Consider the following 17,758-nt stretch of genomic DNA (forward strand, 5'->3'; position numbering starts at 1 on the left):
CCAAAACTTTCTTTGGAATTATTAAAAGACACAAAAATATGTGCGCCACTATGGCGGTATACCACAAACATTTTTTCACACCTTCTGTCGTTTAAATCCGGGCTCATTTGAAACACCTGTTTTATAAAAAACGGCATAATCTGCATCGAATAATTGTATTCTAGTTTGTGGTGTTGAAGACAAATAAAACAAACAAACAACAAAATCAATATACATTGCGGATCAAAAAAAAAAATACTTGGCAATTTATTGATTAGATTCACAGTTGCCTGAATGCAGCAGAAATAATCTTTGGATTTAAGCAAGGGTTTTCACCCTCATTTTCTTTCTTTCTCAGTCAAACGCACTGGTATGTCTGAAACACCAACCGTTCATTAAAAAGACGTTTGACCTAAAACTAAACAAACAAATGTAATATTTTAAAAATTCAGGATGCGAATCAACAAAAGAGGATCCAGTATTGAAAACAAAGTAAGTTGTACAACACCTTACCTGTAATTTATATATTTGTATATATATATATATATATATATATGTGTGTGTGTATATATACAATATTGCAGAAGTATATCTAATACACGATTTAGAACTATTAATGCTGGTATTTTATACACTGGCCCTTCTTTATTTTATTAAATTATTGCATTGTATATTCCAATTTTCTCTTAAAAGTTATTCGCTGTCTGATTTGTCGTCTTTCGTTGTCGTAGCGTGATTGTAAAGTCCTTGTGCCATTAAGTGCAGTGCCAGTGCATTCTTGTTGCCAGATGCTTTCTTGATTTTTGCTCTTTTATTCTGAAACCAAATTTTAATTTGAGACTCATTGAGACTGAGTTCCTGCGCCAGGCTTTGCCTCCTCTGTTCTGTCAAGTAACGGTTCGTCTGAAACTCCGCTTTTAGTCTCTGAAGCTGTTCGGCTGTGAAGGCTGTACGAGGTCGTTTGTCCTCTTTGCTGGCGCTCTTCTTCTTTGGTTTGCGCGATCTCGGTCCTGAGATTTAACAAACAACAAAAAGCTGCATTAGGCTTAAAAAGAAGAATTCCCTGGACGGACCCTCCATAGCAGACATAAACAAAGAAAATAATCAGTGTGTGTGCGTGTGTGCGCGCGCGCGCGTGTGTGTGTGTGTGTGAGTGAGTTTGTGTGCGCGTGTGCTTTTACTTAAACCGTACGATCAACTGGAAAAGAAAACTGCCAGGAGAGAAATGGAAAGCATAAACCTATCACGACGCTACGATTATACGTGGCCTCACGTCATTTTGTAATTTTTAGCATCTAAAGCCGGTGTTATATAATAAGTTGGTTGTTCCCTGTTTTGCAGTTGAAGCATATAAAATGAACAGTCCTATCGTGTCAAACACAGGGATTTTATTAATGTCTGCGTCAAGCTCTGTACCTCCCGTTGAAGGCCTACACTGATAGGCTATTCAGATCCGCAGTCTTCAACGATATATTCAATTATTAATGAATAGTAGAAAAAAAATCCAAAATGATGCTATGTGTCAGAGGAAGACATACTAACCCAATTATCACAATTCCCGGTTTGAAAAAATCATACTTTGACGTACATAGTATAATTAGGAAAATCGCAGAACTGTTTTGTTGGTACTGTATGTATATTATTACATAACACAACTATTTTGTAACAAAAAATAAATAAATGTGCTCTCAATAAACGCAATGTCGATAATATGCAATTTTATTGCTTTCGTTGTTTTGAGGCTCGGAGCTTATTTTATTTCAAGAACTTGTGAGGACAATTAAGGGGAGCGAATTGTGAAAATAAAATGGTAATTACATTCAGTAGCGCTTCTTTTATAGTGATAGTAAATTGAAACAACTGAAGAAGGACAAGAGAAACTATAATGTGAAATTATGTAAATTGTTTATGTGTAAGTGAGTAGATTATCTATCTATCTATCTATCTATCTATCTATCTATCTATCTATCTATCTATCTATCTTTTTTGTGTGAACGTATAATTGTATTTAATCTTAAATGAACCATTTGTATGCAATTAACTATTTAATACAAATCCTAGAAGACGTCGTTTGCGCATCGTTTACGGCCCTTTAAAATAATAATTGATGCCGAATTCTGAACGTAATAATTATTCATAAATCGTGACTTTGAAAGACCCTAATATCTCCTTTCTGTCACTATCAATAACAAGAGCAGTGTTCTTTAAAAACAAATCAAATAAGCAGCATGCACTTGGTTATATAGTAACTAAAATCAGCGGCCAATTTATTAGGACTAATGAAGATATTACGCTGGTTTTACTTTTTCTTTTCTTCTTTTCGCTGTAAAACCTCTATATTTATAAGGTATTCGTGGAGAATATACCACAAAATATCCACGCCCCGTTTCTTTTTCATTTTAAATATTTTCCCGGTGATGCAAACCTTATAGAATACAACTGATAATTGTAGTGAAACAGAACGTGCAGCAAAAAATTAGTTTTACTTTTCGTAGCGTGCGAAGCAGTTTGTAGGCCCGCACCGAAGTCCGCGCAAGTGGTTTCACGTCTAAATTAAGGGACTGAAAACTGACTAATTGATCTCACATACTCCCATTTTTACACTCTAAAAATCAGATCGTGCTTAATATGTTACGCAAACTAATACCGTTTAAACTAACAATGTATTTATTATTGTACCCATTACAAATCATAACGTATATTAAGAGGCCCGATCCATTGTGTCGGAATATGCTAATTAAATATTAACAAAGGATATGGGAGAACAATGGTGTAAATGTACATCTCGCTCTTCAAACCCACTTCAAACTAAGCAAGAACACTTAAAATTGAGAAATCGAATAACGGTACATTTTCCTAAAATTAATATATCTCCAAAATTAAGGCCACGTGCTCTAAAAATGTAAATTAGTCCATGAAAGACAGAACGCCTTAATTCTTTGTAGAGAGCGATTTTAAAGCGACAGTAGATAGAATCCGATATCAAATAAATGCTGCCCAAAAATGTTCGCCGGAATATTCATGTTTCTGCTAACTGGGTTTACGTGTTCCATGAACTTCATCAATCACTATTACTATTTATTTTGAGGAGTGGATAAGATGCTTACAAATACATGTTTTCTTTGCAAAAGTAAATGCTTTATCCTTTTTAAAAGGAGGAGATGGGTTCTACAAAAGTTAAAAAAAAAAAAATACTAAATAAATCAAAGCATATCAACTGTAATCAACAAATAAAACAATCGAATAAACACATCCACAAATACGAAGCAAACATTTCGAAATACGCTATTTCAAAACAAATTCAAATTTCACTGCTAATGTAACGGCTAAAAACCGTAAAAGTTTATCTAAACATATTTAAATAATATTTGATGGACGATCCTTGATGATTTTTTTTATCACGTAGGTACAGACACTTCTTAAATTGTGTGTACAGTATATCTCTAATGAGTATACGGACACAATCTTGAATAAAATAATTTCGCTTAAGTGTGGAATCAGATGATAGTACAAAAAAGAAACAACGGTAATACACAAACGATATCCGTTACATCTCGTAACAATTATCTTTGTTGTGTAAATGGATCTTAAACGTAAATCTGGTATACCCTTCATTTGGTTGGTCTGTGGACTCATTTTTAACTGCAATCAAGTCTTAGCGCTCTTTCTTAGTGTTTGTTGGGGCGTCCTTATTTGATTGTGGTAATTTACCTGATGAAGGCCTGTCCGAGTACCGGGTGCAGTAGACCCAGGCTGGCCAAAGCATGGGCTGGGTAGGTGTGGTGGAGCTGGCCTGGGAGGTATCCGAGTCCGAGCTTAGGCACTGATCGCCGCTCTCTCCGCGGGTTTTCAGGGTTTCGTCAATGACTATATCGACCTTCTTTGCAGCGTTCACATGATGGGTACTGGACGTCCCTTCTCCAGCTACAGTCCCTCCCGTCTGTCCAGATCCTGGAGCAGAGGGGCTGGTGGTCTCCCGTCCAGAATGTACACTTTGATCGCGGTTGCACGTCCCTTCTTTCCTGCGTCCAAAGTCTGGCCGGAGGATGTTGTCAATGAAAAAGTTGGTTATGCGATGCGGTAGTTGCAGGTTCCCAGGCGCTTGCAGAAGTGGAAGAATTGCCCTGTTGGATTCGTCCCCCGACTCCTGGCGGTCCGCTTCCCTGTTATTACGATCATTTTCTTCCATACTGAAACAGTTTCCAATATTTCTTTCTTTAACCCCTTTTCTGCTCTCCCCACTCAAGTGTGTAATCAGATTCCAGATTTAGTGAAAGCTGTCGCCTTCTCGCCTCTCCTCCTCCCCTCACTAAATCTCTTTATTTAAAGCAAAATATCAATCGTTTCAAATGAATTTGTATCTTTTATGTACCAGTCAGTCGTTTCTTATTGTTTTCACAACGAAAAATCGTAGTTTCATTCTGTCAAATTCCAGTCTGCAATCTCTTAAATGTGTCACTTCATAAATAACCATTTAGCAAAAACAAGTCCGCGTCTCCCTTTTTCAGTTTTATTCCAGTAGCTGCGCTTAGTTTACTAAACTATTAGGATAAATAAAGAGATGCTAACTGATCCTGAAATACTTTCACTCTGGATTTTTGTTCTTATTTTTAATACGAGTCCCCCCAGGTGACGTTGCACTCCAGTATCCTGGACACGTGCCTACAGCCAATCAAGTGACAGACCTAAAAGCACGTGACACTATGACACACCGGCAAATGACAGCAGCCACAACCTCAGTTTTACTCCCTCCCTTTTAAAGCTATAGTGTTCTTCTGAAAAACAGCGTAAGCATGTGTAAATACCCATCTAACGTCACAGGCTTCTTCAGATCCTTCATGTGGGCAGTTTAAAGCACATCTTTTTAATTAATTCGGATTAAAATACGTCCACTGGCTTCTTAACTTTATCATATGTAATACAATAGAGCATACCCATAATTCATTGCACATTTATTGCATAAATATTATCTAATGAGCTGCAAATACGCTGAGGTGGGGGTGGGGTGCAGAGTAGTATTCGATATTCGCAATTTTTCTATTATTTTCAGCTACCAAAGCAGTTTTATAATTTTCTGTTACAAATATAGAAGATAAAAGGGAGGGCTGGGATGGGCTTGCTACAGCAAACCATGCTAGAAGAAAATGGTGAATCTATTATGGATTTGCTCCCAACGGAAACTGCTGGACAGGACCCTTTGATCGCTGAGTCTTCCATTGCAGAAGCATCCCTGCACTAGCTCAGACGGTATGCTGGTGAAACATGCCCTGTAAAACCACATCTTTCCACTTTTATTTCTCAGGACTGTCCCATTTCAACTGGTTATTTGGTAGTTCATAAAATGTCGTAATTATCTTAACACCAACGTGCGTCAAAACTTTGCTGCCAACAGTGTACGAAAAATTGCACTCGAAATTCAAAATTTATGCAGAATGATTTGCCTATGTTAAATTTTAAAACATTACAAACCTAGAAGGCTTTCTTTCTTTCTTTCTTTCTTTCTTTCTTTCTTTCTTTCTTTCTTTCTTTCAGTGATTTGAGAGTTAAAAGTCACCTCAAGTGCAGAGAGGGAATCTTTGCTTGGCTGATTCGGATTGTAAAGAATGTGACGATGCGGTCAGTTCAGAAAGAGGCTATTGCAGCTTTAAAAGAGATCGGTGATGCAAACAAACTGTTGGAATATTGGGGCACATGATACAGATGAGCGCCAAACACAAAACAACAATATGGGCGACACAAACAAGAAGAAAAATAAGTCATTGCGGATCACAGATATCGGACGTGGAGAAAATATTGAAATTCACATGGACTGCTCCGGAGAACGTATTTCGGAAGAAGGATTCATTTAATGGACACGCGATGAGTTATTATTTCTAAATTTATTTAAGAATATTTTCCTTTTTTGTGCACTTGAAGAAATATAAATGACACATCTTTTTTCTCATTATCTTTTTTATGGACCGTGGGAGCTTGTCCCCAGGGACTCGACTCAGCAGTCAAATATTCCCCATATCGTAATGAATGCTGACCAGAGATAATGATATTACGTTTGCAATTAAGACAAAACTAGAATCAGACAGAGTTCTGAAAACAAATGTGAACGTATCAAAAGGTGTGCTTTCTTAAATATGGCAAAAAAAAACAACCACGCACACACTCAAAAATCGAGAACAATTGATCTATAAATAAGCATACTACTCGTTATGCGTATTTTAATAGACTTTTCTTGATTTCTGAATGAAATCTCAAGGACTAACCGTAATTGCTAAAGACACATGAATTGGATGGCACAAACGTATACGCGGATTGTTTCTATTCACTTAATGCGGCTCTAAACAAAACTCAAACGCTGAAAATTCACAGCATAAAGTTTACCTGACAGCTTTAGAATACTTTGAAGAATGCGTGATAAGTGTTCAACCGACGTGCTTTAGCAAAGAGCTACTCTGACAATGATTAGGGTCTTTAAAGTGGCATTTTCTAATTACTTGACTGTTCTATAGTGAGTTAAACCCCGTAATTAAGCACTTCTAGTTGTTGTGAAGTGTTCACACATTTGGAATTTTCCTCGCGGGACTTTTCTTTTTCTTAACACGTACTATAAATATGTTTCGTATTGCTCACTAGAAACTGTGATATACGGTTTTATATCATGTTGCAAAATTTAATTTTAGTATCGGTTTCCCTGATTTTTTATTGTATTTACTGTTGTTCGGAAACATTCTGTACACAATACATTTCAGAATGTGTATGCTTCTGATATCATATATTTTAGGGACCATTGCTCTTGCCAACTGGTTTTGTTCTCTCGTTAAATGGTTTACTTTTATGCATTGAAATTGTCTATATATTAAAACATGATTTGAATTCGAATAACCAAAGAATTCTGTGTCCGATACAATTTTTGAGTATGCAGCTTATCTTTTTGCCAAGTCTAACAATGTTGTTTGTTTTGACGTTCCATAACGTTTTATATATATATATATATATATATATATATATATATATATATATATACCTGGATAATTACTTTTATCCAGGTTTATTCTATTAACAAAACACGGACTGTTATAGCATTGGTATATATGCCTTTGTTTTAAAAGCGTTTTAACACTGATTATATTAAGTTACCGTCAAAACAAAGAAATGAGCAGTCCTTCCATTCACCCCGAGGCTTCTTCAGATAAATAACGAAAGTTGGGAGCAATGGCAGTAATTAGATCGGCTACTCTCACGCTGTGATTGTTGCTCAGTTTGCTGAGATGCCCCGATAATCTCAAACACTAAAACTGCCCAAAACAATGACATCGAAGACAAGCTACCACTGTTCTTGTTTTGCCCTCTAACCTTGTGTATCTTTACTCCATGATGTCTGCTTTCAGGGACGCCTTACGCCTTACATTTACAGAGCAAGTTCTACGTTTCACTGCCACAACAAGCGAATAAACAAAAACTCTTCCAAGTAATAGTTCTGTCAGTAGATGTCATGATATTTTACTTTTCTATTTAGGCGCCATATGTTTCTTTAAAATTCACGACCAATAACGTCAAAGTAAAGCTATGATTGGGCAAAAACCTCCATTGATCACTTGAAGAACTGCTTTATATTTCCGAGTCTTCATTTACAAATTGAGTGTCGTTTAAATGCTGATAAACGCGATAGCCAATGGGCAGGGTTTATTGTTAATCATCTACTGCAGGTATTGATTGCAACGTCATTATTCTTTTATCTTAATCTTATGTTGAGTAACTATAGTTTTTTTTTTCTTATGCATTCGCAAAGGATGACATTCAAAACTGTTTTCTTGAAAAATACTTCAGAAAAAATGTAAACTTATTGTGCATCAGTTACGTAAGAACGTCGCGGCCATTTTGAATACATATTCCTTTTCCTAATCCCCCTCCTCATTATTATTATTACTATTAATAATAATAATAATAATAATAATAATAGATGCAGTAGTAATACAAGGAGCAGTAGTAGATGTATCAGAATTCCTCATTTTTATACTCAGATCACAATAAAACAAAATGTAAAAAAACGTCGTACACAGTGAATTTTTTTTTTGGCAGTTTCTGCAATGTCTCAATTTTAAAGTCACTGTTTTCATATCAATACAATTTAGGAGATGTACACGTTGTTCTTTCTGTTTCAATCAAATATTAATATATAGATTAAGTATTATGGCAACCACGTTTTCTATGTTAAAATATAACTGAAAAAGGAGAAAAATGCTTTCACTCTTATATTAATAGAGAGTAGAGCATTTAAATAAGCATGTTGTCCTAATCGACTACAAATTTGCCTAAAACTGTATGACACTTTTTACATTACATAATCATGAATTCGAATTGTTTACTAAGCAGGTGATATATTCTGCACCAAAACTTTAAATGTCTTTATAATTCTTCATCTGAAACCAGATGTTAGATGCGATTTATTAATGTCACCACACCCAACTTGCATGTTAGCTCCTTTGGTTTAACTTCTTAATAAATATGACCTCAGCTGTGTACATCGTACCCGTTATTCAAAATGCATATGTCGTTTAAGGAACACTCAACTAGATGTAAGCTATTTTTCGTTTTATGAAAAAAATCATACTTAAAAGGCCGTCAGCTCCTTGGTGGCACACCCAGAAGTTATTTTCTTGCACAGACTTTAAACAAATGTGTAGTCGAATTGTGGTTTGATTCTGCAATTATTGCTGACAGAAAGGAAAGGAGTCCAACACATCTGTTGATTAAAATCTCAGACCAACTTGGTGCCACGAAGAAAGGAACGTCTCCTACTGTTAAATCTTTATTTCTTTTTGCTTGCGTCAAATGATTAATTGCATACACCACTATTAAATTATAAAACAAAAAGCAAGGTAATTGTGCATTATTAGGTTCGACCATTGTTAACAGCAAAAACCGTAGACTTTTTATTATCAGAATACGTGTAACTAACAATTATATATACAGCATATAAAACATTATCAGTCACAAGTTCATATAAAATTTAATTAGAAGATACTTAATATGTACCTACCTACAGCTAAACAAAATAAGAATGGGAAAATAACCTGACGATACCACGCTGCCTTATCATTCGTGGGGGTCCGTACTGTTGCCCATTTCGGCATTGATCCCTGATTCAGTCACAATTTGTGTGGACTTTATGTGTTCTCGCCATTTCCGCGTAGGTTCTCCTCGGCTCTCTGGCTTCCTCAAGTGAAGTTATATGGCAACTTTTAATAGGATCACTGTCAAGGTGTGGGTGTGTACATGCATGTGCTTTAACATATATTGGCGTCCCATCCAGTGCCGGGACTTAACTTAGTCCTTATGCTGCCAGGCTAGGCTCCCTTTTCTATATGACGGAAAGTGGACCCAAAAAATGGGGGAATTACAATTTATGCAGATTAATTTTTAATGTCTACATCCCATTTTTGCTACTATTAAAGTTGGAGTCCCATTTTCCCTTCATCGCGGGTGATGCATTATAAGTTTTGATTTTAACAAAACATATATTGGATATAATTTTGAATTGATCAGTAATTGCATAGTCAGTATGCACCAAGTTTCGTGACAAGTTGTATAATCTGATTTGATTCTTTAAAAACCTGTAAATCCCTACTCAATTGCATACAAAACACCTACAACTTCTAAAAATTGAAGCTGTCAGAAATGAATTCCTTAGGGATGCACTGTGATTGCATGGCTGAGCTTTTGTTCTTGTTTTATTTTTATATCTTATTATCCTGGTGTAACTAGTCATATTTTTATCAACCGATTTCACAAGTTCATTCCGAGGTGTATAATCACAGGATAACGTGTGGTTAAAAAAGTAAACAAATCATGAAACTAAAGATCAAAGCGATAAAACATGTCTGTATGCACAGGTTAGTCCATTAGTAAAATGACAAATACCTATGTTTCTGTCTGCCTGTCTCTTTGATTTTATTAGATTAAAAGTTATATCTACCAAAATTTTAATTCCGCCCAGTTCAGTTTTCATTCCGCTTTCCTCAACTTTTTTCACACATCTGAGTCTTGTATCATTCCAGACACAACAACCTTCTCAGTGAATCCACCCAAAGTGATGGACACCGCAAACGTGGAGGAAATTAGATATCTGCTTTTTAAAGTTTCCCAAAGGCGGTTAATTTTCTCGAATTCCTGGGGATTTACACCTCCGCATCCCTTACCTCTAACAAGCAAAATCTAGTACTTTAATTAACTCTCTACCGTTAGAAGTGCTTTCAGATCTGTTGCCGTTTTTTTTTTTTAAATTGGCGAAAAGACGATCAGGGTTTATAATCGCAGAGCGAGTTCTTTAAAACGACTTAAATCACCAAAAGTGATAATAACACTTATAGCAGAGGGGTCAATTTCATGTTTGTGTTCAATTTTGTCGATTTTCCTGTTTCTAAAATCTCCGGAAAATAAAAACTAACGCCCAAGCTTAGGCGATTTTTATTGAATGGAAAATGTATTCGCTTTATGTGTGTATTTGACCCTTCGAGGTTTAGAGATTGATAAACTATTTCTTTTGTTCATAATACCAAAGCGTGCTGTGGAAGAATTTCAAATTATTACCCTGTTGTGTTGCACATGGGGTCAATCCAATCCCCTCTCTCTGTTTTAAATAATGGCTGTTTTTTTATACATCATTATTGTTTTATTTGAATTCTTTATATCAAATATCTAGTGCAGTATTTGTAACTACACAATTTGCTGCTAGGCCTGATGCAGAAGCCTTAACTTGAGCACTTAATCGACTACATCATTATTGTGCTCTTTTCCCTCTAACAGTTACCTGTTAAATTATTAAATTAAGTATTTATATATTATTTCTAATAATTTTATATAGTTTATTGCACGCACATATATATATATATACACACACAGGACATTAAGCGAGTAACTAAATGCAGACGATTTAAACGAATTTTTCATTTTTTTGTTTTTAAAGATACCAATCCGGTGGAATGTTATAATACTGGAATATTGCTGGGAATGTTAATAGTTTTCTTGTTGTAAAATACTGGTTAGATTAGATTAGCTCTTTAAAATACTGAAATGTACTACAGTTGGGTTTCAAATGATATCTAAAAGAGAATTTATTATTATTGTTGTTGTTTATTGTTGATCGCCCTATTTATTTCATATGATTTTATTTTTTTAATTCATCCTTAATAAAAATAGTTAATATAACACAATTTATGGAACCATAAAACAAAAACTTACGGTAATTACAACAGCAGAATATTCTATAGGTAACGTATTTTGGAGAAAGCAAAGGAAACATTTAACATGCCTCAGGCAATGTTTATTTTGATTGATGTCTGTCATCCTCTGTCATTAAGCACATATCTTGTGATTCGATTATTTTCAGTTTTCTGTATTATACGGCTGAAGAAGTAAAGTTCGTCTCCGCGCATCCTTTATTTTGGTGCTTTTTATTTTTTTCTAAAACAGCGGGCACAGCTAACGCTGACAAAAGCTACGTTTCAGGTCAGATTTCCAGTGAATGATTGTAGGCACATTCACATGCACCGACAAAACTAAATGGAATATTCATGCGGGACGTCACAATCAATTCAGCTGTTTAGATTTAGTAGTTCCGGGATGGCAAGGATACGCATTGAAGGGGATTTGTGAATGAACGTCGCTGCTTTTGCCAGCTGACAGATCATAGAGCTGAGATCACTACACGGATCTGGTCCAATGAGTCGCTGTAATATCAGTTTTATTACAATGCAGAGTTCATTCAAAACCTGCCAACTTCACATGCAGGCTTTTTAAAAATGTGCGCCTATAAGGCCTAGATGTATAATTTTATTTAAAAAAAATATATAATTTCATCGTTTTTGTGTAGACTGCACTTTATTTAGCATTTAGGGAAAAATAATTACAGTGATCTGAAAAAATATAGCCTATTGTACAAGGGACCTTCACAATCTATTAAACGATTTCACTATGCAATGATATGGCCAAGACATTGACTCTCATTGACTCGGAAATGCTAATTAAGTCATTCAGGGAGGCGCTTGTATTTATTTATTTATGATTGCTCTTCGTGTCTTTTAATGCGATTATTCCTTAAGTGTAGCTCATTCCGCAGTGATTCACACTTGCCAAAAAAGAAACGTTTTGCAGAATGAGTTCATATACGAGTATATTGTTTACAATACTCAATGAATATACAGCAACGTAAAGTAAGCGTACGCCTTTTCAAAGTCTCTTAAAACTAAAATAGTTATTTTGTTAGTATACATAAACGTTACATACTGTACTCAAATAGTTTATAATACGTATGAGTGCTTTCTCCGTGCCTAATGTCTATTAGCATTCTATTGCATGCATTCGTCCTCAATTTACTGAAATTTTGAGTGCAATGTCTCCAATTATGTCATGCTAGTGCAGTATTACGCAGCAATCCTGCATTTTAGATGCTTTAAAGTGACCAGATAAAATGTGTGATTTTTTTGTAAATCAAAAATCATAAAGGGTATTACCTCGACTCCATGAAAAAAAAACCAATGAATGCATGGTTTTTAAATTTAAGTAAAAAGCAGTACTTTTAACGTTGTATTATTTAAGAAAGTGTCTGTGTAAGGGACATCAAACACATCACATGAGTCATAGCCTAGGCGAAAATAATTAAAGTAGATATCTGCGATCAAAATATTACCAAACATAAAGCGAGCGTTCCTATCAAACAGCGGCTTGCAGCTACAGCGGTTTAGCACAGCAGCACTAGCATGTTCTCAGGTTATTTTATCGTGGTTGTTGTTGGAATGGAAAAGATGGCACAGAATTATGATTTTGTATAAGAAACATGCAGCAGACTACGAGAATCCTGTTTTAATCGTCGTTTGACTGGCATGAATCGCCAAACTCTAGCAAAAGGTTTACCACGACAGTGGTATTTACTGTGCATAGTTAATCCATAATAATTTGACATTATTGCTTTATCAATGATTCAGCTGTTAAACACACTCACACACACATATATATATTTATATATACACACACACACACACAGTGTGTGTGCAACAACAAATGTTGATTACTTAAGTATCAATTTCATTTAAAAATCTGTCTCCTTCCTTTGATTCAATTTTGTGTGAAAAGGTAAGTGAAGCGTCAGAGACTTCTCTTCAGCAGAGTGGACACTTTGAAAAATGTTACGGGGAGATAATTTATAGTTTTTAATTACTCTTTAATCCCCCTGATCGCCCTGGCGTAGATAAATCCCTTCTGAATAGAACGGTTCTCAAAGGCTCCTGCAGAATCCGCCATAGAGGCCCCTAATCGAGCTTTTTGCAGTCCTGTTTTACACGCCGCTGTATCCCGCGAACGCAATTAAGAGCCTGTAAGATAAATCTAATTGAATGCTGCCTCTGTCTTTGGAGACCCTGTTTAGTGAAATGGCTTCATTGACAGGTCTAAGCTTGGTCATTTATCCTTCATTCAAAAGGTTGCAAAGAGGTGCAGGAACTAAAAGACAATAAACAATTTAAGAGTCAGGTTTCTTGTGTGTGTGATATTTTCATTTATTTAATGCACAATCATTTTTTAATTTTGCTTTATGAAATGTTTCATGCAAAATATACAAGACAAACAACAGAACAGTCGCACTAAAAAAATACCTTGCTGATTTACAACACGTTAAAAACATTTGAATAATTGGGGTAACCCATGCAGTTCTCTCCCATATTGTAGACGGTACTGTCACGCAGCCTTGACAGAGTGATCAGATTTTTCTTTTTTTCCTGTTTAGTGGCTCGACTTTCACTTCTTCCGACCATTCACTACGTCAAAGGCCCTCTGATTGTATTAAAATCGTTTGCTCTCCATTAACTCACTTGATTGTATTATGCTACTGCTTGAACAGGATCAAGTAGTACGGGTGGGCATATTTTTATCAATTTGTCAGTAAACAAATTCAGCACCTATATTTCTTTTTCTTTGTAAAATATTAGAAATATCCATGGGAATCGTTTATCGTAACGAAGTGACTGAAGGTTCATGCTTTTACATGCTTGGTAATGTTTGTTTTGTTTATTCAAATTACATATATACACAAGAATATTTGCCTAGAATAATGTTAGATTCTCAGTATACATACATCAATCCAAACAGTACGTCTTACTCTCTGTACTATTTGTTCCCAGTGATTAAAACGAGTTGATAATGTAAAACAGGTAGCCATTGATTTCACAAAAGTATATGTACGTCAGAGAGTCGATTATGAATTCTGTTACTTTTCCTCGCGGCAATCAATTGGATTAAGAGTGTTCGAGAATGTTATTTTTATTTTTCTCCATGAAATCTAAATTTGATCTTTGGAATATTACTGCCATGGTCATGGCGCATTGCTTCATTACACATCACCAAATGTTCTCCTAGGGTATGACTAAACCGCGTTACCATTTCATATGCAATTATATTAAGGCTGAAATAAAATTAAAATAATAATAATGATTTTAATACTTGCAAAGCATTAAAACTGTATTAAGCAGTCAATCCAAGTGGTCGAAATGCAAGATGAATCTTGTTGGAATTTTACTTTTTTCTCCTTCTTAAAATAGTTTGGTATTTCTCGACATATTCCATAAACCCTCTTCTGTTTGTAAAACGTTGAATGTTGACAAACATGTAAGACTCTTCCAAAAATAAAACGCAATAAATGTTTACATTTTCTGTTATTGCTCTTGTTTTAACTTGGTGGTGAGGTGTACTCAAGCCCATTTCTCATTCAAGTACTCCTTGCTTTTTGTGTCTAGGATGCAACAGATAGGAAACCAAACCTCTAGGATGAGCAAGTCCGTGCAAAATGCTTTCATAATTATTTTTATTCGCATTTCACGTCAAACGCATTTTATTTAATTAATAGGCGTTTGTTTTACTGTCAATCACATGCCAGATGAAAGAGAACACGCTTGTACTGCTAATTGTCTTTCCAACCATTAGATGTTATTTGTAGTTTCTGGTGATCATTATAACATTATAGGCCTACCTTTATAGATCATTAAGATGTCCAAATATGTCAACAAAAAGTACTTGTTAGTTTTAGCACTTAATAAACGCAGTTAATCGATACTTTAGTTTCATATTAATTCTTTCCATTCCACAAACAAATACAAAGTAACAGGAAGTTTCGTAAAAATGGTCAAAAATATTCTGAATTCAAGGTTAATGTGTAGGTTTTGTTTATATTGAAACGTGTATGCATGCTGAGAATAATCTAAGAATGGCAAAAATTTCGAAACTTTTAATTTATTCAAAACTCATGTAAAACATGTTTTGTAATAACACACGTTATTATAGTTCTGATTTTATTTAATGAGGAAACACCAGTGGGTTGTTTGTTTTTAGACACCAAAATTTGAAGTGAATTTTAAAGGCTTATGTTAAAAAGATTAGGTGCTACATTCAGGTTTTACACTTGGTATGGGAGTTTTACATTTAAATACTTCTACCTCGATACAGTAGATAAGTTTATACAAAGTAAACCATTTATTGCTAAAACAAATTCAATTAATACTGTTTACAACCTAATATACTTATGCTGCTTCTCACTGGATTCCCCGACTTTGGTCTTTCAAGATTAAAAAGTGGGATTTTAATATTTGGAATTATTATATTTTATTAGTTTATTATAGCGTGTGACACGCTCATAGTTTGTTATATATGAACTACAGCTGCTTTTTCCGACTATCTATCTATCTATCTATCTATCTATCTATCTATCTATCTATCTATCTATCTATCTATCTATCTATCTATCTATCTATCTATCTATCTATCTATCTCAAAAAGACGTTTATATTTAAAAAACACTTGTTAAATAATTCTAAGGTGCATTAAATAACCAAATCATTTTCGCAACATGTTTTGCGAACACAGCGGCGTTATTTATTGTCCTTTGGCATCAATTACACTTTTTACCTCTGACGCCTTTGTTCAAATGTATTTGTCCTGTCAAGGGAACTTACATTTTCCATCAAACTGTGACAGGTGACCTGTCAACACAGAACACTTACGTGGGCTTTTCGTGTATAGTGTGTAGACATAAGAGACCAGGTAATGAAGTCATACTGTATGAAATTGTTTTGATTTTTTTAACTTAAAGGTAAGTAATGAATTCATATTGTGTTACATTCTGTACGACTTTGTAAATGTACAGATAATATCGTCAGATTTCACTGTAATAATAGGCCTTCCTGTGCTATTACCGCAATTATTATTACCAATACATCCCGAAACATTTCAAGCTAATCAATATACCGGCACATGCGTACTGTATGGCAAACTTAATTATACACTAGATTATTTATTTTATCATTATTTGTATGGTATAAATACAAAAAACACAAATTATCAGCATCAAAAAAGTGTCACAGAGACACCGGTCCATAATGTTGAAATCCTTATGCCGTCATTGTCTCTAGAAGGCTTGCCCATTTTTCATGGCTCTAACGAGTAAATGTGGGTGTGTAAATGAATTTGATCGGGGTTAAACTGGCACCAAGTCCGCAGCTGTTCTGTTTCCTGCCTGGCCGCAGATACTGTCTGGGTAGTCCCCGGTTGTGCGACGCCATTTAAATAACTTAATACTCACACACACACACACACACACACACAAACTTCAGTGCTGATTTGTTCGAAAACAAACTGATGATTAATTTGAACAGTCAAGCAGCAGATATTTCATGTTTTAATCATGTTAAGTTGCAACTTGGTCACAGCTTTGTTGTTAACATTAGGGTGGAATTAGAGAAGTAGCGTGCCGCAATATCAACTGAAACAGATCTGCGCATCTTGTGTGTTTCATTGCTTCATTCTAAGTATGAAGTGAGTGGTAGTATGGGTGGAGGGCGATGTTGATGGAGGTGACAAAATATCTTTAAAGTTGCTTTAATACGTGTGTTCTTCAATAGCAGCAAATTTGTCAATACTGCAAAAAATATTTTTTAAATAAAAAAAGAAAACATAATTAATAATTAACACTTCCTTAATAGGAGTCGTGTATTCCAGTACGTGATGTCTAAAATTTGTGTAAAATCTTAATTTACAGATAGCACGACTGGGAGTGCTTTTTTTTTTTACTAAAGTGTTTGTAAATCACACTTTATTGCGTAATTCTTTTGTATCGGGTTTCACAGTGAAATTAAAATATAATTTGCTTACCAAAGTTTTCTGTGTGTGTAGTTTTTTTTTAAACATATGAATGTCAGTACTTTACTTGTTAAACACCTTTGGGCATAATACTAACAGTAATGTTTTAATTTATCAATAGATATTTTTTTCGCATATAGTAAACGCAAGAAGTTTTGCCTAAACTTTTCTTTGGTGACTGTTTTGCTTCTGTTTAACTTAAGTTTTATAAAGATCAACACACAGAAAAAAAAAAAAAAAATATTTAAATATTTTGCAACATAAGCAATACATTTTAGAAGGTCTTCCAAACAGTCTATTCATACCTGGTCGCTACTATAAAAAATGAAAATACTGTATGGTAATACCTAACATCTAAAATGATATGACAAGAAATCTGGTAGCGGTGCCTGTTTCTCCAGTAAAACAAATTAAACTATACAAACGTTATTAAAGAAGAGGGACTAAGAGATTGTAATATAGCCTCCTCATCGTGGTGGCGCCGCTCCGATGACACAAATTCATTTCCCAACGCGGTTACCGTCAGTATGCACTTTGCCTCCTCCCTCAGCGTTTCACCGTCTTTCCTTGTCTGGTGCTTTATTGCTGACGGGAACAACAGAAA

General features: G+C 34.9%; 1 protein-coding gene across 1 annotated transcript; it reads right to left on the bottom strand.

The window, feature by feature from the left end:
- On the bottom strand, nt 1-4,548 carry en2a (engrailed homeobox 2a). Its single transcript, XM_028804486.2, has 2 exons — nt 3,691-4,548; nt 1-989 (listed from the first exon to the last, which is right to left on the bottom strand). The coding sequence occupies exons 1-2, from the start codon at nt 4,166-4,168 to the stop codon at nt 673-675; spliced, it is 795 nt and encodes a 264-aa protein (XP_028660319.1). The 5' UTR covers nt 4,169-4,548; the 3' UTR covers nt 1-672.
- Nucleotides 4,549-17,758: the final 13,210 nt, after the last annotated feature.

Source organism: Erpetoichthys calabaricus, chromosome 6 (genome assembly GCF_900747795.2).
Source record: "Erpetoichthys calabaricus chromosome 6, fErpCal1.3, whole genome shotgun sequence".
Taxonomy (NCBI): domain Eukaryota; kingdom Metazoa; phylum Chordata; class Cladistia; order Polypteriformes; family Polypteridae; genus Erpetoichthys; species Erpetoichthys calabaricus.

What these genes read in the sequence shown, in the direction of transcription:
- en2a (XM_028804486.2), bottom strand. Translation starts at nt 4,168, where the DNA reads ATGGAAGAAAATGATCGTAATAACAGGGAAGCGGACCGCCAGGAGTCG. An exon ending in CTCGGACAGGCCTTCATCAG is followed by an intron (nt 990 to 3,690) that starts GTAAATTACCAC and finishes GTTAAATCTCAG; the next exon opens with GACCGAGATCGCGCAAACCA.